We start from the raw sequence: 24,010 nt of genomic DNA, 5'->3' as shown, positions 1-24,010 counted from the left end.
GAGTAGGCTATTAAAGGGTGTAATTGGGTTTTGGGTTAAGTTTTGAGTAAGGAGGTTTAGGAGACTTTTCTCATTCTAAAAGTCTCACAGTTGTAAAGATTTATTTGTTAGTGGATTGTGTTTGGAGTAGGCCATTTTGAGTTGGGCCAAACCAAATATATTTGTGTGTTCTTATTCTTGATTTGAGCTTGCTATTTTGTGTGTGGTTGCTGCGCGTGGGTGTTGTTGTGTGGTTGCTGCGCGTGGGTGTTGTTTTTTTCCAACAAAGTTAAAAGATAAAAAAAAAAATTCTATATGTTTTAGTCAGTTATTCGACCTATTATATATTGTTGAATTTTTTCATCATTTACCTAAATAAAAATTTAATTTTTTGCAAAGTATAACCCATTTTTGCATGTATAAGAGTTGTTAAAACCATTAAAACAATACAAGATTTAAGCCTTGTAATATAAAACAAATTATAATAAATTTAAGAAAAGGATTTTCATATGAAAATTGTAAATGCATTATTGATCAATCTCGAAAAAAAACTTATATGAAATTGTTAAAGTTCGTGAAATTTTAAAAAATAATTTAATAAAAATTAAAAATTTAAATTATTTAAATTGATAGATTGATAAAGTTTAATGTGAAAATAAATAATATATAAAAAATTATTAAAAATATTTATAATTTAAATTTGATTGATTTTTATTTAATGATAAAAATTCTGTCAATATTTTTATTAAAAATATCTATTTAAAAATATATATCTCAATATTTATTAAATTTTTTTAAAAATTTATACACTTAATTTATAAAACAAAAAATTTTAATTTATCAATTTTAATTTTAATTTAATTATTTTTAATTAAAAATTTAAGGAATTTCATTTTAAAAACTTCATTTAAATATTTTCTAATCAATTTCAACCTCAAATCTAAGTTTTTTTTTTTTAAATAAGTTATAATTTTAGATAAGAGAAATTTTTTTAATATAAAAAAATTATAAATATTAAAGTTTAAAATTATTAAATATTAATAATATTTTTAAAAATTAATTATATGAATCAAAATATCGGATTCCTAACTTTTTTTTCTTAATTTAATGATTAAAAGATAAATTAAAAATTATATAAATGTAATTCGACTCCGTCATTTCCCCTTCCTTCTCTGTAAGGACACTAATCTTCTTTTACAATAAAAAAAAAAAAATCGGATTTCTCAATAACGTTAGTAAAGAGACAAATCTGTCGGTTAAGGAAGGTACCTAACTTAATTAAATGCTAAGAAAAAATGCCACTATGGAAAGGAAAGAAGGCAGATAATAACATTAGGAAGGAACGAAACATAGCCGTGATCAGCTGAAAACAAAATCCTAGCTGTCAGAAAAGAAAACGGGATTGTCGGTGGAGCTATGCTGACGTGGAAACACAGCTGGTATTTCTGCCGACACGTGTGGCTCCCACAGCCTAACCACTCTTATCAATCTCCAACAATTCACAAAATATATTTGTTTTAAACTACAAAATATTAATGAAAGTGGGCAAGTCCGGCATTCATTAAAAACCGACGTCGTATTATCCTCAATTAACTACTTAGTGTAAGAAAATACTATTTTTTTCTCACTAGAAAAAGTGTGCAAAGTACAATAATTTATCCTAATGAATAAAGTAGTTTTAAGTGTTTAGATTTAGATGGTAAATTTTAATTTTCTTTTAAGAATGCAGATGAAATAAATAATTATTTAAATATAAATATTAAAAGTTAAATAACTTCAGGCAAAATTTTTTTAGAATGGAGAAAAAAAAATATAAAAAGTAAGTTAAAAATGATTATAAATTTATTTTTTTAAAAAATAAATTATTAATATGACTTTATTTAATATATATTGTTTATTTTATAATTTAGTTTTTAAGTACTTTTTCCAATTGAGTTGACATCCAATTAGTTCGTGATATCAACTCAGTCAATTGCTTTAATATTAATGTAAATAATTTTTTAGATGAAGAAAAATAAGGAAAATTGATTAAAAATGATTATAACTTTATTTTTTCAAAATGTTAAATTACTAATATGATTTATTAATGTAGCATTTATTTTATAATTTAATTTATATTTTTAACTAAATTGATGTGCAATTAATTCATAACATTAATTCAATCAATCATTTCAATATTATTATTATTATTATTATTATTATTATTATTATTATTATTATTATTATTATTATTATTATTATTATTATTATCATCTTTTTGAGAAGAATCAAATGCCCTTTCTTGCATGGTCGAGCGGTATGAGAAAAAAAAAAAAAAAACGAACCATGCCATATAATTCAACAAAAAAAAATTATGCATGATTTGAACTTGATTAGCAATAATTGAGGCAGCCTCTTTTTCAGAGGACCCACGAGAACTGCAACCTTCTATCTGTCGGTGGCTCTGGCGCGTGTCTACGAAAATGAGAAATCTACTCTATTGGTCTGCCTGTTTCTGGCTGCGCTTCCAGATTTTCGGATGTGCAGCAGAATGCATAGTATTTTTTTTTCCCATTACCTAGAAATCTGAATAGCAAGACAAAACCCTAAATTTGAGATATTCTATCGAAGATATTGACTCATTAATATCATCTTTGTCCTGAGTTATTGCACCCAACGTTGCTTGCTGCAAAAGATGATTGGTTCCTCCCATTCGTGTTCATTAAAAGTTGAAAGAATGTTATGTTCAGACACAGAAGTATAAAACATATATGTACTTTCTTCTTTTATTTTGTTTTACGTGTGGTACACTTAATTTTCTCATTCAGACTATAGGAACCCAGGCAACCTTGAAACCAAGGAAATAGAGATCAAGTTCCGACATCCTGCTTGCTAGAAACCATGATTTACTACAGTCATGGGGAAAAATGAACCATCCAAGTTTACTTGATTCCTTACAGTTCCATTTCTGTCAAATGGGATATAAAAGTCCCAAGTGAATATTGATCATTGAAGCTATGCAAGGAAGGAATCATAGCCGTTAAAGTGAGGACAAGGGACCCACCTAAAATGTAGATGCTATTCCAGCCACTGCTTAGTTGGCAGTGATCTCCCAACGTATACTCCAAAAACTCCCCAGCTCACTCTACTTAAACACAAACACCATCACAATCTCTCAAGTTCCATACCCACTGTTAGTCTCCTCCACTCCCAAGCCAACACCTCTCCTCCATCATGCCACCACTAACCACTCTCTTCCCCTCCCTTGCCCTCTTCCTCCTCCTCCTCTTATCCTCCTCCACGACCTCAAATGCACACAACATCACACGCATCCTTGCCAAGCACCCTGAATTCTCCACCTTCAATCACTACCTCACCATAACTCACCTGGCTGCAGAGATCAACCGACGCGAAACCATAACTGTTCTAGCACTTGACAATGCTGCCATGTCATCCCTCCTGGCTAAACAGTTCTCCCTCTACACCGTCAAGAATGTCCTGTCTCTCCATGTTCTTGTCGACTACTTTGGTTCTAAGAAGCTCCATCAGATTACCAACGGAACAGCTTTGACTTCTACCATGTTCCAGGCAACGGGTTCTGCTCCAGGTTCCTCAGGGTACATCAATATCACTGATCTTAAAGGCGGAAAAGTTGGGTTCGGTGCAGAAGACAACAATGGAAAACTTGATGCAGTTTATGTGAAATCTGTAGCTGAGATTCCTTATAATATTTCTGTCTTACAAATTAGTAAGGTACATATTTAATTTTTTCTGTTATAAGTCTTACATCAGTTAATTACTGTGCTCTTATATTCAATTTAGCATCTCTAGTTATTATCAATTGGTTTTAAGATGCAAAAATATTTCTTGATGTTAGTTCTTGCATTGATGATTGACTAATGTTTAATGTTGTTCCAGGTTCTGAATTCAGCTGAAGCTGAAGCACCAACGGCAGAGCCAAGCCAGCTTAATCTGACGGAAATAATGTCAAAGCAAGGCTGCAAAGCCTTTTCAGACTTGCTGAAAGCTTCAGGAGCTGATGCAACATTTAACGAAAACATTGATGGAGGTTTGACAGTGTTTTGCCCAACTGACCCTGTTATCGATGGTTTTATGCCCAAATACAAGAATTTGACAGCATCCCAGAAAGTGGCCCTGTTATTGTTCCATGGCATTCCTGTGTATATGTCCTTGCAAATGCTGAAATCCAACAATGGGATTATGAACACGTTGGCAACAGATGGAGCAAACAAGTATGATTTCTCCGTGCAAAACGACGGCGAGGTCGTGACATTGAAGACCAAGGTCATGACTTCAAAGATTACAGGGACTTTGAAGGATCAAGAGCCATTGATTGTGTATAAAATTGACAAGGTGTTGTTGCCTAGGGAGTTGTTCAAGCCAGTGGAAGCTGCTGAGGCACCAAAGTCATCCAAATCCAAGCACAAGGCAGCAGATGCACCAGAATCTGATGCACCAGCAGAGAGTGACCCAGCTGATGTTCAGACGGCAGATAATGAAAATGGGGTTGTGGGATTGGACGGTGGGAGATTGATAATGGTGTTGTTGAGCTTGTGCATTGGGGTGTTGTTGATTTGAATATAGTGACATAGAAATATTTGATCAGATTGATACAGATTGCATCAGAGAATACTTTTTAGGACATGGGGTCGTTATTCATGTGAGAGATTTGAAGTTTTCTTTTCTTGCTTTTGTTTTCTTCCCTCTATTTCTCTGGTGGCTTGTGAACAAAATAGCAATAAGTGATTAGTCCCACTTGCATTGGTCCTTTTCTTTATTTTTTTTCATGTCTGTCATTATTTGCTTGTATAGAATAGACTACAATCAATGCATTTTGGTTGAGCTGTAAATGCAATATTCTTTTCTTCTTATTTTGAATTTTTTAATTTCCTTATGAGCTGTATCCAAATTAATCTATATAATTATGATTATCATCTGTTTAGATCCAGAAAGAAAATATAAACGTGACTTTTCTGGAAATTCCTTTTCCTTTTTCCATCATTCCATCATCCCAGAAAGAAAACACATTGTCTTCTTCATTTGTAGTATCAATGAAAAAAAAAATCCCTACTCAAGAATCCTAAGTAAATTACATTTTGCATTTCAGCCTAAATACTAGTAACAAGATAAACCAAACCCAGCTGATGGCCCAAAAAAAACCCAGCCTCAACAAGATGCATTGACATAAGTAAACATATAAGAAGCAACCAATCTAAGCACTGAAGCACAAATGCAAAAGCAACTCATTGCATTGACTCATTCACAGCAACTTAATAGACACAGCTACTCATTATCTTTGTAATTCTAATGCCAAATCACCATCAACTACTGCTCAGTTTTCAGTTGCAGGCTACACATGGAGTAAAAATGAAAATTTCATCACGCCTATCAGTGATAGGGAGTAGGGGCGTTGCTAGCATAACCAGAAGACTCTGTTGGCCATCTCTCAAACCCCTTGCAAAAGCACACCATCCACCAGGCCCAGGATGACTATCCAAACCCAGACCATCGTCCCACTTCATTCGCACAACGTCTCGTGTCCAAACCATAAGCCTCTCTAGAAAATTTCCCAGCACCAAGCTGACCCAAGTCACTAGGATCCACTTACCCACAGTATATGATTATTCATATGGCAATCCCAATTGTTGAAAATACATTTCGGCCCGTTGGTTTCTACCCACTCTTCCCTAGTTGGGACCATTGTCCTCGGACTGGATTAAAGCAATGCACATCATCCATTTCCATTCCTGAGAAGCCATACACAACCCATATTTTTTGTTGGATCACGGCCAATCCTGGCCCACCTCTACCCTTGCAGCTATCTCCACGGGTTATTGATAACTTTTGGTCAACGGTCATACGTCATAGATCGCTAAGCCGACCGGCAACACCACACGCGCCGAAGACATACTCGTGTCGATCATCGGCTGTCATCTGGTGGCATCTCTGATGAGCTGGGCTGCTGTCATCGTTGGATAATAGGGTCCACTTATTTGTACACGTATCAAAAGAGTGGAACTCTTTAACCCCCTTATGTTTGCTATCGCTACCACCAAACACAAAGATGGTTTCACCGACGGTTGCCATTGTGACACCCATACGTGGAGGCGGGACATTACCAGTTACATCGGCAATGGACCATGAAGGGTATTGAGATCAAATTCATAGAGCTTGTTGTCAACCGGGACTCGGGGTGAACTCACCTCCAAAGACAGGCCTTTTGTCCTACAATGGTTAGGGCATGTGAGCTTCTCGCTCCAGGCCCATTTCCATTCTAATTAAGCTGATACAATCTTACAATTCCTAGAAAGTGAAACTAGAGGTAAAAAATCTCATAAGCTTCAATTCTTGCAATAAATGTAAAGAGGAAATGCAGAAAATCTCTTATTCTCTCCCACTCCTACTTAATAGAAATTTCTTATATTACTTTGGAAGTTTCAAATTACATAATTTCTGTGAACAGAAAATGGAAATCCAACAAATTAATTGCGAAGGCATTATATTACTATTAAGAGATAGAAAAACAAAATACTGGGTCTCGCCTACTATCCTCAAAGTACCATATAAGCAACCCCTATTTTGGGCTTTCTATGCTTGACCTTGAGTTTCTATTGTATCAGCATCTACATGTATACAATCAGAGTTTATTCATTATTAGTAACCTTGTTACTGCTGCTTATAGTTTGTTCAGATCTCTGCTGTTGAGGTACAAGTAATTAGTTTTGCCAGAAGTTGTGGTAGTAGGAATTGGGGAAAATCCGGCGTAGTCCTTCTCTAACTTTGTTATACATACTTTGGCAACAATTCCAAAGGCATCATGTTTCTGGATAAATGGTTGGGCTGCATATTCATCGAGTGAAATCCACTGAAAAAAGGGAGATAAGATTAAAAAAACAGAAGGAAATATCAACACTTGTTTGTTAACAAATTATTAGAGATGGTTAAGCTCATCCCAGCATTGGTAAATGAAAGTAGGCTATCTTTCTCGGCAACTTAAACAATCCAAGGCAACAAGAAGTTGAGTGTGGCTAAGGCGTTTTTCCACGTTCCAATGAATTGATGTTAATATAGTTTTGTTAAGAATAGTGACTCAAATCTCGTAAGAGATTTATTTGATATTGATAAGACATTATTTGATAGATAAAATATTTATAAAAGAGAAATTTTAAGAGAAAATTAATTTTTAATAAGCAAGTTTATATAATTATAAATATGTGAAATTTTTATAAAATTAGATATAAAAAAAAAGATATAAGAGAGTTGTAAGATTTTATTGGATAAATATTTTATAGGATTACAGAAGATTAATATTTTTATGGATGTGTATGTACATCTTTATGGGTGTATATTTTATGAGTGTGGATATTTGAATGGATTGAAAGATAATGAGAGGGTTTACATAAATGTTATGAATACGTGCACACGAATATGTATTTGTTTTGGTTGAAAATACTCTATAGAACAAGAGAAGAATGAGATGATCTATGTATATTGATTGTGAGTGTTTGATATGATATTTGTTTGTAATTCTTTAATGGATATTTTTTTTCATCCATAAACATAAGTCGATTGAAACGAATTATGTTAAATTATTATCTTTTGTATAATTGATTAAATGATTGTTTATACTTCTGCTAACTTGATTGTTTAAGTGAATTGGGGTCTTTAGCCTAACACTTTTAGATCTTAATTAGAAAAAGTGCATTATTCCAAAAGATGTAATTGCAAGAGCAGAATATCTAAGAATTAAGATGCAGGGGAGGGGACTTTTAAGGATGGCAGGACAGTGCTGACTGTTGAAATAAATACCTATAGAAAAACTAAGACTAGATTATCCACCATCCGTTACATTGTGCTAATAGGATCCTACAACTAGCAGTGAGTGTCCATAAGAATGTACCTGGGCAGCTTTAATCTCCATATCTTGCTTCTGAATGTCAAATGAGTTTGGACGTAAAATGCAAACAAAGAACAAATCTGATTTTGTAAAGAATGACTTGTGGCTTTGCCTGTATTTGCGGAAAATAAAAGAGAGACGTTATTAAAATGAAAGCAACTAGAAGCACAAAACTCTTACTGAGATTTAATGACATCATAAATCTGAAGCTTGTGGCCTAACAAGTTTTAGAAAGCAGCATTCTTTCAATATGTCATCTCATAAAGAACAGTCTATCGTTCATTTTGCCAAACAATTTTATACAGATATCAGTGGAACCATCAATATAAAGGAAAGCACCCACCTAAATGCTAAAATTTCCACAAATTCTGTGTCGATCTGAAGGAAAACAAACACCGTGGTTAGATTCATGGCAGCCAGAAACCTAAAATTTATACAATTTCATATTCATTCAAATAGGAAAACCCATTTTCTCACTCACCCCTGTCTCTTCTTTAACTTCCCTGACTGCTGCCATGGAAATATCCTCACCCTGTGGACAGAAGTTTTAAGTTCAAGGCAAAAAGACAGTGAAACATCATGTTCGTAGTCAACTCACCTCATTGACAACACCGGTAGGGAATTTCCATACACCATTGCCTTTGAACTTGCCATTCTTCTCTTGAACTACAAGCACCTGAACTCAAACCAACCAATTAGACAAATCAGAATGACTAGCCAATTCAAATATCTGGTAGATAATCCAGGTCATAAAGAGTTAAAGAAAAGTCTACTTTTCAACCAAAGGGTGTTTCTCTCGGATTGGTCAAAGGTTGATTTCAGCTGTTTTTCCATATTATGGATAAGTAAACCAGAAAAAGTCAGCAAAAATTGAAGAAAGGGTACCTCTCTTTTGTCATTCATGACAAAAGCACCAATCCCCACACGATGTGAAGCATTTCCAGGAAGAGTATTGGTAGAATTACTTATCCAATTGACAAGCATTAGATAATCTGGTTCAGCATGGTGGTATCTAAACCCTTCCTGAGTAATTTACAAAGCAAAACATGAATTACACGATTGAAATGCTCAAAGCAAAAGAAATGAAGAAGATTAATGAACAACAGTCTGATTTTAGAAAATCCTAAACCGCAATCTCATATTCAGAATTTGACATTGTCAGTAGCTATCGATATTTCATTATTTGCCAAGAAAATACCTTGACCGCTGGTTCAACCAGATTAACATATTCAATAGGCAATTTAATCCAAACCGCTCTCTTCCCCTGCAAAGGTTTGTGATTTGCCAATTAAAATCACTTGCATTAAACAGCAACCTCTGAAGGCTTGTGGCTATTAAGCATAATAGCAGATGGATGGAATTACAGACCTGTTGCTTCCATCGTGATTTTGAAGCTCTAAGTGAAGAGGCGAAGGCCTCAGAACCCATAGGTTTCTCCATGTTTACAATGACTCCACCATGCAAATCCTCGACCTCAGTAAGTAATTCAACCTGTTGAACTTCGTTTTGAGGTATCATCTGCTTTTCAATTGCTAATGCACTTGTTGAAGTCGACATGTTGATCTGTAGGAATTAAAAAAAAAAGGGTTTTGATTGAGTTTACGCTGTGAGCCAATATTTCCTCCAACAATCAATTTCAACCAAGACACTGATTCAATGAAGACCAAAATCTCTGAATCTGTCGTAGTTTCTTTTTTCATATTAAAGAAAACTGAACTGATTGAAAAGGATCCATTTCAAAAAACAAACTTAAAAATGGTTAAAATGGTGAAATCCAAGGAAGTGGACAGCTTGGAAAGAGAATTTCATGGGGCAAAATTAGATAATAAAACTAGAGTAAAAACACTTTTACCTTTTGACAGACAAACCAAGATATGGGTAGAAAGTGAACAATTCCAAGTCAAACAATCCTGGGAATTGTAGGCTGTACTGATTAGGAAGATGTTGAAAAGGACTTTGTTGAAACAACTTAGTGAGGATGAAGTTTGCCTTGTGTTAAACTCTGCATGTAAATCAAATAATAGATTTTAGCAGTTAGTTGGAAGGTAGGTATAAATACAACTTCCTTCCTCTCAATCAACCTTACACATATGAAATTAAATAATGATTCTCAAGCTCCACACTTATAGTTTTGTCTTCCGTACTATGTGGGATTGAAAAAGACTTTCAGAAAATAGGAAACAACCATGCAAGATGCAGAGAGCCAAAGAAAAATACGAGTAGTAAAGGCTTCGACAAATCGAGGAAAACGTCGAGAAAGAGGAGAGGATGAAATTTAGGACTTTTCCGAGATGGTTTTAAAGCACTACGTTGAAATCCATGTGTAGAAGCGTGTGTACTAGCAGTGCCTCTTTTTTTCCGCCCGGAGTTGAACCGAAATGTGTAGTAAGTTTCCTACGAAAGGTAACTAGAAGAACAAGTTCAAGTAAATTACGTCACACATGCATTTATGATTTTTATATGATATTTTATTTTTATTTATAATTTTTAATTTAATTTAATAACTTTTAAGAATGCTAGTAAAATCCAATTTTAAATTTAGGACAAGTGCTTTCCTTTATATTCAAGATAACCCTTTTTTAGATATAGTACAAGAGCTTTTCTTTGTATTCAAGATTTAGGGTTTTGGCTTAAGAAATCACTTGTTTAAGATTTAGGAAAATTATAATTTAAAAAAATTCTTAATGCTAACGTTATAGATTTAAAAACCTGACACGTTAAGCGTAAAGGTTAGATGGGACAAAAAGGACAGGTCACATAACATTACTATTGATTTAATTTAGCAAACTTTTGGCTTTTGGATACATTGAATGATTCATATATACTAAAAAATATGTATTTTTTAATATTTGCTCAAATACTAAAGAATAATATTTATTTCTTTTTTGTTTTTTTGCCGATCATTTATATTTCTAGAAAATTTATTTAGCAAGGAAGCGAAGCAAAAATAATAAGCAGGATATGTTATTATTGGATTAAGTTTAACTTCGAGAAGAAGGAAAAAATGGAGAACTCTCCTGTGAGCCTGAACAATATCAAAAGCGACTTCTTGAAGAGAACTAAAGAGAAATTCGAGCGTACTGGGGGTTAGATCTGATGGTGGCTTGGAAGATTTGGATTCAACTACAGGGACCAATGCAAACGCTGATAAGGCTACAACTAAAAATGGAGGGAAGTTTCCTTATCGTGATACCTAAGTTGAGTAATAATACTGTAAATACTCAATTTGATTCAAGTCTGAATCAATTAGATCTGATTCGAATAGAGAAGATAAGCCCACATATTTTATTTTATTTTATTATTATTATTAGTATTATTATTATTTTCCTTTCTCGTTTATTATTATTATTATTATTATCATTTTTTTTATTTTATCATTTTTTTATTAATTAGGAGATAATGATCAGATTAATTAAAAAAATATAAAAAAAATGTAGAAGTAGATTTGGCTAAGAATTTTGGAGTTGACAGAGTTGAGATTGGATTCAAAAATTGAATCTCAATTTCAGATAAAATTGGGATTGATCAAAAACTCTTCTGATCAATTCCTATAAATAAAGGTTGAATATACAGAAAAAAGATCTAGGAAAAAAGACAGAGAGAAAACAAAAGTAAAAATAATGTTTAGAGGCAATTTAGAATTTTTAAGAAATTTTTTCAAATTTTTTGTGTTTTTTTTTTGGGAAATTCTGAAAATTCTAGATTTCGAGCAATTTTTCGACGACATTCAAGTTTTTCGACTAATATTTCGGTGAAAAACCCAGTTTTTGGTGTGTTTTCTAGATTGCGGTAGAACATTCAACTGGAATATGAGTTCTGTTTAGAGAAAAAGAAGAAAAAAAAAAGAGAAGAGAGAGAAGAAGGAAGATGCATATGTTGAAAGGCTGAGTTTTTAGCCTTATATACCCTGTTGAAATGACGTCGTTTTGGCATTAGTAAACCCACAGGATCCGCGCATTTTGTCAAGATCCGACCCGACCCGTAGCGCACTCGAACCAGCGATCCGCTTCTCCGCCTGGGTTTCAAGTGAGCCAAGCCGAGCCGTTTCCTGTCGAGTCACACATTTGAGCCACTTCTGTCTCTCAAACTGAGCGGAATCGAACCGTTTCAAGGTTTTTTTTTATTTTTTAATTTATTATTATTATTATTATTATTATTGAATTAGAATTATTTGGTATTCTTTAATTTTTGTTTTTATTTTATTTTTATTTTATTTTTAATGATTTTTATAAAATAAAAATTCCAAAAAAAAAATTTTTGAGGAAAAGTTGAAAGTATCAATTTTCCTTGAAAATAATTTTTTTTTTTAAAAAATATTTTTAAGGGAAAGTTGAAAGTATCAATTTCTTTGAAAATAAAAAAAGTTTAAAAAATATTTTTAGGAAAAAGTTAAAAGTATCAATTTTTCTTAAAAATAAAGTTTCTAAAATAAAAATTTTCAAAAACATTTTGGGGGGAAAAGTTGAAAGTATCAATTTTTTTGAAAATAAAAAGTTTAAAAAATATTTTTAGGGAGAAGTTGAAAGTATCAATTTTCTTTGTACAAAACAATAAGCTTTTTTAAAATGAAAAGAAAAAGATTTATATCAAAAGATGAATCATTATTTTTTTTATTTTTTTTATTTATTTTATTTTGTAATTTTTTTTGTTAAATAATCCGACGATGAAGTCTCTGCAAGTGAAACAATAGTTTTCTTGCATACTCTTGAAGTGAAGAGATTTTTTTTAATTTTCTGTCAAAAGTATTGGAGTCAATTAAAAATAATTTCTAATAATTAATTACTTGATAAATTTTTTAGGCTTAATGGGTAACTCAAAATCAAGCCGGTACCATCCTTCGATGGGCATTGTGAGGGTGCTATAACCTTCCTCACTTGTAATCAAACTCCCAAACCCCATTCTGGTTGATAAACCCGAACCTATTCTTTTAGGGACCCTTAGTCAAGTTTAGGTGTTCTTTGAAATGATAGATTCCTTAGGTGGTCAATCGCACATAAACAAAAAAGATTGATGGCGACTCTTTAAGTCAATGTCTAGCGATAAATCCTTAGATCTAAACGTTATGATAGTTTGGTGACTCCACTGGCAAAAAGTCGAGAGTCAGGCCAGCAAATAAATTTATGTTATCCAAAAGCCTAATAAATTTAAACCTTTTGTATAGATTTTTTATTCATTTATATTTGTTTACTTTGTTAATTATGTCATTTATATGCATGTGCATAACATGAGCTTTATACCCAAGCTCTGTCCCTCTAGAAGGGAGTAAAGTACCTATTGCTTTCATGAGGTTTTAATGCCTCCATAGTGGCTAAAGAAATACCCCCACTCAAATTGAACATTTTTCGCTTGTAGCTTGTAATGGGTGAGGATTGAGGTGCCTTACTAGTCTGTAATGAACGATGATGTAAGAAGTAATTTGGAAACCTTTAGACTTTAATCTCAAACCACATATAGTGGACCTTAGAAGTGCTTAACCTATAGATAGAGCCATCTCTTTCTTTTTAGAATTGATTAAAAACATAGGATTCATTCCTCTTATTGTGTGTGACGTTTTATTTTTTTTTATTTCTTCTTATGTGATGTACTAACCTCTTCTCTTATTCATGTTTGCATGGTTCATGCTCATATCATAGAGTTGCATAAAGAACATTTGCTTGAAATATGATCTTCAACAAAGAGTTTTTCATGGATTCCACAGAACGACTACTTTGCTCTTCGTCTGTATTAGCTCATTGTGAGTCACCCAACGAAGTAAATGTTCAGTCATAAAAGATTTAACTAAAAAAGGGGGATTGTCTACCGATTGACTATGATTCCACTTTGACTAAAGAAACATCCATCATCCTTAAACAAAATAAACTAAATGATTTGGTTGATATATGAAAGAAGATGAGTCCAGTTAGATAAGAGGAGTTCTGCTAGAGGCATGGACATATAGCACACCTCTTTGCAGTGAATGTCGACAATCAATTAATTAGAGTTGCAATGCAATTTTGGAATCCTGCATACAAGTGTTTCATCTTTAATGAAGTTGATATGACACCCACTATTGAAGAATATTCAACTTTGTTGGGTTTGCACCTCAAGGCTCCTGACAAGATATATGTCAAAAACATAAATAGAGATTTCGTAAGAATTTGGCCAATCTTATGGGGATAGATAAAGAGATCGTGGATTCTCAAACGAAGAAGAAACAAGAATAGGTTTGCCTCATTTGAAAGTTTTTTCATGATTTTCTAGTGCAACATGCCGACGAAGAACGAGGGTTAAATGTATTTGCTTAGCTATATATGGACTGGTGATATTTTCAAAGGTTTTGGGTTATATTGAAATAACAGTGATTGACTTCTTTGAAAGTGTGATCAATGGTTGTAACCTTTCAATGGTAATATTAGCAGAGACTGTTAGATCTTTGAGTTACTATCGTCAAAATGGTAGGCATTTTATAGGCTGTATACAGTTATTGTACTTATGGATGAAAAGCCATTTCGAGTGAAAAAAAAAGGTGCTCTCTCGAAGCTTTATGTTCGCAGTCAAGCTTCGATCAAGGAATTTTACGAAAGTGGATGGTCAGAATAGAAGTCTAAGAAAGAGTGGGTAGCTTTCTTATAAAAACTGACAAGCATTGAAGTAAGATGGTTGGTCCCATGGATGAATCGTGAACCTATGCTATATCAGTGTGAAGATAATACTGTGGTTCCATTACTGGGTTTATGGAAAGCAACAAGTTATGCATCACTTCTGTGAGAAGGCAGTTTGGGGTAGAACAGTTCATTCCCATGACGCATGAGCTTCATCAATCAAAATTTTCTTATAATGAGCCAAAAGTATTTCAGAGGATGAATGATGTGATTAAGGCATGAAAAAACCCTCGTAGAGTGAGTTTTGGATTGTTCATTGATAAAGTCACTCATAGGTACTTGATTTGGAGAGCAAGATGAAAATAGAAAATGGTATTCACTTATGAAAGCTTTCAACCCCTAATAGGAGAAATGCTCGAAGAAACACCATCAGAATTAGAACTTGCAAGGAAAGAATTCAAGGCCGAAAATGATAGGTTAAAGCAAGAGATCAGAAGCTTCGAGAGGAGAAGGATCAATGGAAAGATAGAGCTGAAAAGCATGAAGTCAAAGTTTATAAGATTGCTAGGGAATGTGACACAGCTGTCTAAGACTTATCGGAGTTACACCACGAACATAAGAGGTTATATGTGAGGGTACAAGCCAAAGAGATAGCAATTATTGAGCTAACTGAAGAAAATACGTGATTGAAGCAAGAATATACTGAATTGGAAGAAGAAAGCACTCAAGTACAGACAGAGAATAATATGTTGAATAGCTACCTAAGCAGGTTGAGACAGAAGTTGAATGAAAAATAAAACTACATTATTGCATTAGTTAGAGAGCATAAAAAGTTATCATACCAAGTCTGGTGTGATAAAAGAAAAAACTTAGGAAAACGAAAGTACATTGAGTACCTAACGACCCAAATTTATAAAGGGGTATGTAAGGCATGAGAGATGGTAGAAGAGGCAGAGGCATTGAAATAAGTGGTGGCCCCAGTAAAAGAACATGGGTAGCGCTTGCTAAACTTCATCGAAGAAGCAAAAGACCAGCATGAGCAAATCAAACAATTTTATGGTTATAACTATAGGATGATAAATTATATGTAAATGAAAGTTCTTTGGAATAAATGAAATCTTTTGGTTGAACATTGTCTCAAAGCAAATGTTCTTCGCATACATGCATTTTCATTCATTGCATTCTCATTCAACATATTTAAAATAACCATGATATAGTCATATAAACATGCTAATCTTAAAATATGGTATTCAAGGTTTAAAGATAGCTCCATCCAATAAAAATCCCACCAACCGATATAACACAAGAGCTAAAACCAGATAAATAGAGTAAGAAAACCCTCACTAATTTAAAAAAATTAAAAAAAGCACAGGAAAAGATTGAGAATGAGTTTAGTAGGATTTTTTATGCTCTCAACAAGCTAAATAAAGGAAAAGGTATAAAAAAAAACACAAGCCAACAGGGCTCTTCATCACAAGAAATGGTCGACCCTTTATATCCTTCAAGTTTTGGTCCACAACAAACTCAGTCCACACAGGATATACTGCCACAACAGTTCACATATCCTGTATACCCTGAAATGCCATCAGTTTCAAATCCTGAGTATTATCATAGTTATGTGAATCCTATCTTTACAAAAAAGATAGTAGAATCAATCCAAGTTTCTAATTTTGATGACTTGAAAGAGAAAGAGAAAAAAAATGCAAAGGTGGTGGAATCTCATGAAGATTCAAAGATTAGTATGCTTGAACAAAAGTTAAGACCTATAGAAGGAATTGGGTTTTATGGTTCTGTTGATGCTGCTGGGTTGTGCTTAGTCCCAGATGTGGTTATTTCACCTAAGTTCAAAGTACTAGAATTTGAGAAATATGATGGTATAAAATGTCTAAAAACTCATATTACCATGTACTGTTTAAAAGATGACAGCCCATGCTGATAATGAAAAACTATTAATGCAAGTTTCTCAAGATAGCTTTACAGGCTCCACTGCTAGGTGGTATGTCCAGCTAGACAGAACTCGCATCCGTTCTTGGAGTGACATGACCCATGACTTTATTAGTCAAATCGACATATCATGGATTTAGCTCCTAATCATTTATCTATGTAGAACATGGAGAAAAAAGAAAATGAGTCCTTTAAAGAATATACCCAGAGGTGGAGAGATATGTAGCTTCTCAAGTACAACCACCTCTAACTGAAAAAAAAACTACAGTGCTATTCGTCAGCACTTTGAAATCTCTCCATTATGAAAAGATGATAGGGAATGCAACCAAGAATTTCATTGACATAATGATTTCAGGAGAAATTATTGAGAGTGTCATCAATAATAACAAGTTAGAAGGAGGAGAGGCATCAAGTAAGAGAGCCCCAAAGAAAAAAAGACTGAAGCTCAAGTTGTGAGCTTTGATAGGCAACAATTTAGAGATTATCAACCCTACCCACCACAAGGATATCCTCCATATTATTTTATTGTAAATAACATTTTCTCTTACTCATACCAACTAATCCCACAATCATCTTAACCCCAAACCTATCAACTTTTTTTTAGACCTCAAAATATCGCATACAGCCCTAACACTCAACCTACCCTAAGACCTTAAACTCGTGCAACCAGTTCAATCGGTGGTTTACAGAAGCAACGAACTACTGACGAAAAGCTTGTATTTGACCCAATTCTTATGACCTATACAGAGTTATATCGTGAGCTTTACAATAGTCATTTGATTACTCTTAGCAAATTAGAGCCACTCAAGTCACCTTACCCTAAGTGGTATGATCTCACAGCCCGTTATGACTATCACTACAGGATTGCTGGTCATTTCACTAAAAATTACACTGTCTTGAAACACAAAGTGCAACGACTGATCAAGGATGGAATGATTAACTTCGATACAGAAGGGATAACTGTACCAAATGTTAGTGGCAATCTTTTACCCAATCACGATGTGAATGCTTTGAGTAAAGAACATGAATGTCATTCGAAGAGAAAAGTGATAGATATTAAGACATCTCTTAGTTAGCTGTTTGATGCTTTATGAAAAGCTGACATGATATAACCAGTAAGTTTGCACAGTTATCATAGAGCATATATAGCAGGCACTAGTTGTAAATATCATAATAGGATAATTGGTCATTTATCGAAACTTGTGAGTAGTTTCAGCAAGAGGTGCAAAAGCTTTTGGAGTCATACTAGATGAAAGTCTATGAAGAGGAAAAAGACTTAAAAAGTGTTGAAGTATCCATGACTGATAAGCTTGTAAAATTTTTTCTAAAACCGATGATGATTCGTTGTAGGAACAAGCCAAAGTCAGTCATAGATAAACTCATTCCCAAACTGATAAATTTTAAAGTTTCGACTCCATTTCCATATAAAGATGATAAAGCTATACCCTGAAAATATGGTTGTGATACAGTAGTTCAAGGGTAAGAGGAAAATGCCTCTAAGACTAACGCCTCCAATATAATTGGTGTAAGAGGCATTACCCGAAGTGAAAGATGCTACACTCCAAAAATATTAGAAAAGGCTAGAAGAAAGAAAGTCAAGGTGAGAAAATAGTGAAATAATCCCGAAATGGAACCTAAAGAGGATCATCCGAAGTTGGTGTCAGAAAAAAAAAGCTTGTGAATTTCTAAAGCTGGTAAAACATAGTGAATATTCAGTTGTTGAATAGTTAAATAAAATACCAGCACAAATCTCATTATTATCATTATTGTTAAACTCAGAACCACACCAAAATGCTCTATTGAAGGTGTTAAACTAGGCACATGTGGCACATAATATGTCTGTTGAATATGTGAACCACCTGGCTAAAAATTTAGTCATGCTGAATTATATTTCATTTAGTGATGATGAGATTCCCTCGAAGGGAAAGAGAGGTGCCAAGGCTCTGCATATCACAGTCAAGTGTAAGAGCCATATCATAGTCAAGGTCTTTATTGATAATGGCTCCGTTATTAATGTCATGCCTATGTCAACTTTGGCAATACTACCTATCGATTACTCCCATATAAAGAATAGTCAAATGGTCGTGCGAGCTTTTGATGAGACTAAAAAGGAAGTATTGAGAGATATCAAAATGCTTTTACAAATTAGGTCATGCACTTTTAATGTAAAGTTTCAAGTGATGGATATCTTTCTATGTTATAGTTGTTTGTTAGGAAGGCTATAGATTCACATGATAGGTTTTGTACCTTTTACCCTACACCAAAAGATCAAGTTTAATGTAGAAGATTAATTGATAGTGGTATTTAGGGAAGAAGACATATTGGTGACTCAACCCTTGAATACTCTATATATGAAAGCTGCTGAGGAAGTAATGGAATGCTCCTATCGATCCTTCGAGTTAGTCAGTGGGTGAAGCATATAAAAATCAACCCTTTTCAAAGATAGTAATGTGTCAAGTCATCAATAAAAGTTGGTATCCAAGAGTAGGGCTGGGTAAAAACTTACAGGGAATAAGAGAACCCCCAACAGTGGTGGACAACAGTGAAATGCTAGGCCTAGGTTATGAAACAGAAGGATAGAAGACCAAGAGGAGAGCAGCAGGTAAAATAGCAAGACTAATACACTTGTACGAGACTTTTAGGCCTGAAGGATTCATGTACCCAAATGAAAAAGAAAATTGTGAACAAAGTATGGAAGAGGCATTCGCCCAGTTAACCATCCATGCTATTAAAGATGAAAAGAGGTTTGAACAAGAATGGTGGGTTCGCCCTTGTCCGCCAGATTACGAGTTGAACAATTAGAATATCATTGAAACACCTTTTACCCTTGAGACTAATTCGATGTAATTATACATCCCAATAGCTATTGCCCAGAGCATTGGGGGTGCCTTTGGGAACGTGGACACAAGTGGTGCATGGTTGTCGTCAGCTTGTGCCGTAAGGTGTTGGGTTAAGTCACGCAACAAGTGCAACCCTCGTCTTTAGTTGCCACTATTGAGTTTGGAACCCTAAGCAGACTGCCGGTGATAAGTCGGAGAAAGGTGAGGATGACATCAAGTTATCATGCCTCTTATGCCCTAGGCGACACACGTGCTTAGGTCATTTATTTTTTATTATTTTAATAAAGATTAAGAATGATGCATTTTCATTCATTTCTTCTTGTGCCTTCATTATTGCCATTTTTCTATTTTCAAAACACATCTTGCCAACATATCCCATTTTATTCAATTTCAGGTCTTTAAATGAACAAGAAGATAATTATGATAACAATCAAGAGGATAATTTTGAGAATTCAATTAACACTTATGAATTTGACAATGAAGATGATTCTGAAGAATATGTTGTGGACATCAAATTTATCTGATAAAAAATAATAATAGTAAAATAATATTATTAAATACAATAATAAAAATTAAACAAAAATATAAAAATATATATAAAAAAATAAAACAAAAAAAAGGGAAGGATGGTAGTGGTGCATTCTTCGACACCATTACCACCACGCCCTACCCACCATACTTTACCCTACCACCCATACTCTGATCACCCTATCTCGCTGGTTCCTAGCCTTACCACTGTTAGATCAGATAAAAATAATAAAAAGGGCATGGGGCTCATGCTTGCACCTTATATTGAGCCCTATGCTACGCATAGTCGGAGCTCTATAAATAGAGCTTTTGGTCGAACATAGGGAAACGAAGAAGGAAACCCTACGAAAAAAAAAACATATTTTACCAAAAAATGTAAAAAAAAAAAAAACAAAAGCTTAGTCCTTCCCGCATAGAGGAACCCAGCCTCGAGAGCCCCTGCACAAAGAAAAACAATCAAGTCAAAATACGTAAAAAAAAAGAGAGAAAAGGTTTTAACCAAAACTTTAAGAGCATATCTAGGTCGTTTGGTTTGCTTTTTGGTAAAACGGAGGCCATATTTAGGTTCAAGAAGTTGAGAAGAATATTTTGACAGTTCTTAAAAGTTTTTGGCGATCGACGATCGACGGTCGAAGCGACGGTTAGTGACCAGTCGATCATCTTTGAGAGAGAGGCTTTGAGAGTGTAGAGAAAGAAGAGAAGATAAAATGAGAAAAAAAAATTTTTTGGCTTTTATAGAAACTGTCATGGCCAAAACGACACCGTTTTAAACCCTAAGATCTGTGCGTCAACCCGCCAACATGACTCGGGATCCGTACAATCGACCTGCGACTCGACTCACCTTTAGACCCAGATCGATCCAGTCGAACCGACCCAGACTAAGTCGAACCGCACTCAAACAATCGAACCAACTAGACCGCACCTGAATAGACCGAACCTGCATTGATCGGTCTAGTTTAGGTAAAAAAAAATTTTTTTCTTTTCTTTTCTTTATGAAATTTTTTATTTTATATATATTATTTTACTAATATTTTACATATTAAAACATTTATATTTTTTAAATTAAATGATGAAATATGTAGTTAAAATTTTTATAATTTTGTTAATTTTTAAAATAAACTTTAAAAAAAAAAATAATAATAATAAATTTAATAATAATAAATTAATAAATAAGAAAAAAAAAATTTTTTTTATCCGACGATGAGATTTAAAAGTATTCCGAGTAGTGATATCTACGAAATCTCTAAGTGAGAAGATTTTTTAAAATACTACCAATGTATTGAAGTATTTATAAAAATTTTTTCAATACAATAAAAAAAATTTTTTTCTTATAAAATAATAATAAAATTAACTAATAAATTAAAAATAAGTAATAAAAAATGAGAAAAAAAGAAATTTTATCCGATGATGGGATTCCAAAAGTATTTCGAGTAGAGATGCTTTAAGAAATTCCTAGGTGAGAAGATTTTTTCTTAAATATTACCAGTGTATTGAAATATTTACAGTAAATTTTTAATATAATAAAAATTTCTCTGTTCTTTATTTCTTTTAAATAAGAATAATAATAAAAATTAATAAATTTTTAAAAATAAAAAAATAAAATGTGTGCATCATGTTATTATTTGCATTGCATGCATGATATAATTTTTACGAAAAGTAAATTTAGACCTCAAAGAATGAGATTCTTAGATATTCCGAGAAGCGATGCCTAAGAAATCTCTAGGTGAGAAAGAGTTCTTCTAATATTACCAACGTACTGGAGTATTTTGAGAATTATTTCAATAAAAAGATTCTAATTTATTTTTCTCGAATAAAATTTAAATAATAATTTTTTTAAAATAAAACCAAACAAACCAATTTCCAAAAAAAATCAAGAAACTTATTTTTTCAAACACCAAGAATGAGACTATTTTTAATCAAAATCAAAGGATAATATGTAGTTAAGTGGTACCATTTTTAAACGGGCGTCGTAAGGGTGCTAATCATGCCTCACGCGTAACCGACTCTTGAACTCAGATTGTTTCGTAGACCGTAAAATTATCTTTTTAATAAATTTTAATTAATTTTAAAATCTTATTAGAAAGATAAATTTTAATAGGTGACCAATCGTACCTAGCCAAAAAAGATTGGTGGCGACTCCATTTTTTGTTCATTTCTTTTCGTTTTCAAATTCGTCGGACGGCTCCAAAATCGTTACGACAGCTTGGCGACTCCACTGGGGACTGCCTTTTATTTTCGAGAGTCAGGCCAAAATTAAGTACTTGTTATTCTCAAATTTTGATTTAAACAGTCTTAATCAATTTCTTAGATTTTTATTTTTCATTTTCAATAAAAAAGGTAAAAAAAATAAATCAAAAATAAAAAGCAAAAAATTCATAATCATTTCTTTTACTATGCCTCTTATGTTTTATTTTTCTGTATATATTACTCTCAATAAATTAGGATATATTTGCACACAATAGCACGATGCATCTCATGCATGAGCTTTATACCCAGGCTCCATCTTTTATAAGAGAAAGTAAAGTACCTATACCCTCATGAGGTGATAACCTCCGTAATGACAAGTGAAATACTTTCACTCGAATTGAACCTTTTTCGTTCGTAGCTTGTAATGGGTGAGGATCGGGGTACCTTACTAGTCCAACATGGACGACAATGAAGAACAATTTGGGAATCTTTAGACACTGTCAATCCAAACTCAGTATATAATAAGCCTAAGAAACCAGCCTTATGTAGAGCTTTATCCACCTTCTTGTAAAAAATACCTAAGAATAAAAGTTGTGTATAATACAAAATAAAATAAAATAAAAAATCTCAAAACTAAAAAATAAAAAATGTTTTTTTTTCTTAAACCACATCCTCACACTAACTCAATTTTATTTCATTTTTTTTCTTTTTTGCATTAATCATATCATACAGTTCTGCATCGAGATATTTGCTCTAGGACATATTTCTTTCAAGAAGTTTTCATGGATCTCGTAGAACTACAAATTTGCTCATCCTCAGACATGTGCCATGTGAGCCGTATAATGAAGTACATGTTTGGTCGAAAAAAGCTCAACAAAAAAATAGAGATTGTTGGCCTACCGATTATATGTTTGAATTACCAGAGAAAGTGCATTTAGATCTCACACAGAATGATTTAAAAGAGTTAACTGCTGTCTGGGGTCAGTTAAATGAAAAAAAAAGCTTTTGTAAAAAGTACAGATAGATTACATCTCTCATTTCAATACTGATCGATAAACAGCTGGTTAAGGTAGCTATACAATTTTGGAATCCATCCTATAGATGCTTCACTTTTAATCAGGAAGATTTGGTGCCAACTATAAAAGAGTATTCAATTTTTTTTGGAATAAAACTACAATGTCCAGATAAAGTATTTACTCGAAAGTCAAAATCAGGTTATCGTAAAAAGTTAGCCAAGCTTATGGGGGTTAAAGTAGAAACCATTGATTCCTTTGTAAAGCCTAAAGGTGAACATCTTGGCGTTTGTTGGGATTTTCTTCAAAACTTCATTCAAAGGCATTTAAATAATGATCAAGGTATGGCTGTATTTGCTCTAGCATTGTATGGCATGGTAATCTTTTCGAAAACTTTAGGTTACATTAAGATAACTGTGATAGATTTTTTTGAGCAAATTAAAACCCAAGTAATTAATCTCGCTTCAGCAATCCTAGTTGAAACCATCAGGTCATTGAATTTCTGTCGATGAAATGGAAAAAGACGATTCATAGGATATGTATCTCTATTATATGTATGGGTTAAAAGTGATTTCAAGTATGAAAAGAGTGTATTTTTGATGCCATATCTACAAAATAAAGCATCAATTGAAGAGTTTTGCAAAAGTCAAAGGCCAACATTGAAGACTAAAGAAGAATGGGTCTTTTTCTTACGAAGGCTTACCGGGGATGAAATTGAATGGATGGCGCCTTGGATGCCTCGAGTGCCTTTGTTGTATCGTGGAGAAATTCAGTCGTGGATATTATTGTTAGGATTATGGGGTATTGTAAGTTACACTTCATTGATGGTATTTAGGTAAATTGGTGCAAAGCAATTTGTTCCTGCCATTCATGGTTTGGCCCAAATAAAATTCATTTACGGAGAATCGAATCCACTAAGAACCTCAGAGCAGTTGAATTAAGCATGAAAGAAAACACGAATAATGAGATTGGGGCCTCTCATCGATAAAGTCACTTTTGATTACCAGATTTAAAAAGCAAAGTGGCTTAGAGACATAATAC

At 33.3% G+C, this 24,010-nt stretch overlaps 2 protein-coding genes and 1 pseudogene across 4 annotated transcripts; 1 reads left to right on the top strand and 2 right to left on the bottom strand.

The window, feature by feature from the left end:
- Nucleotides 1–2,826: 2,826 nt before the first annotated feature.
- FLA2 (FASCICLIN-like arabinogalactan 2) lies at nt 2,827–4,850 on the top strand. Its single transcript, XM_022915926.2, has 2 exons — nt 2,827–3,711; nt 3,877–4,850. The coding sequence occupies exons 1-2, from the start codon at nt 3,193–3,195 to the stop codon at nt 4,555–4,557; spliced, it is 1,200 nt and encodes a 399-aa protein (XP_022771661.2). The 5' UTR covers nt 2,827–3,192; the 3' UTR covers nt 4,558–4,850.
- A 349-nt stretch (nt 4,851–5,199) lies between these two features.
- On the bottom strand, nt 5,200–6,257 carry LOC111313121 (thiohydroximate-O-sulfate sulfur/sulfate-lyase (nitrile-forming) NSP2 pseudogene; annotated as a pseudogene).
- A 126-nt stretch (nt 6,258–6,383) lies between these two features.
- Nucleotides 6,384–10,233, bottom strand: LOC111314504 (nudix hydrolase 10-like). 3 transcript variants are annotated; one of them, XM_089752791.1, is made up of 10 exons: nt 10,094–10,233; nt 9,729–9,878; nt 9,245–9,439; nt 9,075–9,140; nt 8,762–8,899; nt 8,475–8,552; nt 8,358–8,408; nt 8,220–8,254; nt 7,880–7,988; nt 6,384–6,844 (listed from the first exon to the last, which is right to left on the bottom strand). In XM_089752791.1, the coding sequence occupies exons 3-10, from the start codon at nt 9,431–9,433 to the stop codon at nt 6,656–6,658; spliced, it is 855 nt and encodes a 284-aa protein (XP_089608917.1). In that variant the 5' UTR covers nt 9,434–9,439; nt 9,729–9,878; nt 10,094–10,233; the 3' UTR covers nt 6,384–6,655. The 3 variants fall into 3 exon arrangements, with proteins under 3 accessions (XP_089608917.1, XP_089608916.1, XP_022771662.1); XM_089752790.1 differs by having other exon boundaries at nt 9,958–10,141; XM_022915927.2 differs by having other exon boundaries at nt 9,963–10,141.
- Between the last annotated feature and the right edge of the window lie 13,777 nt (nt 10,234–24,010).

The sequence above is a fragment of the Durio zibethinus genome, chromosome 23 (genome assembly GCF_047325235.1).
Source record: "Durio zibethinus cultivar Kanyao isolate XHJ-2024 chromosome 23, ASM4732523v1, whole genome shotgun sequence".
NCBI classification, from domain to species: Eukaryota; Viridiplantae; Streptophyta; class Magnoliopsida; order Malvales; family Malvaceae; genus Durio; species Durio zibethinus.
The sequence above is the reverse complement of the archived record's forward strand: the minus strand, read 5'-3'. Positions and strand labels throughout refer to the sequence as shown.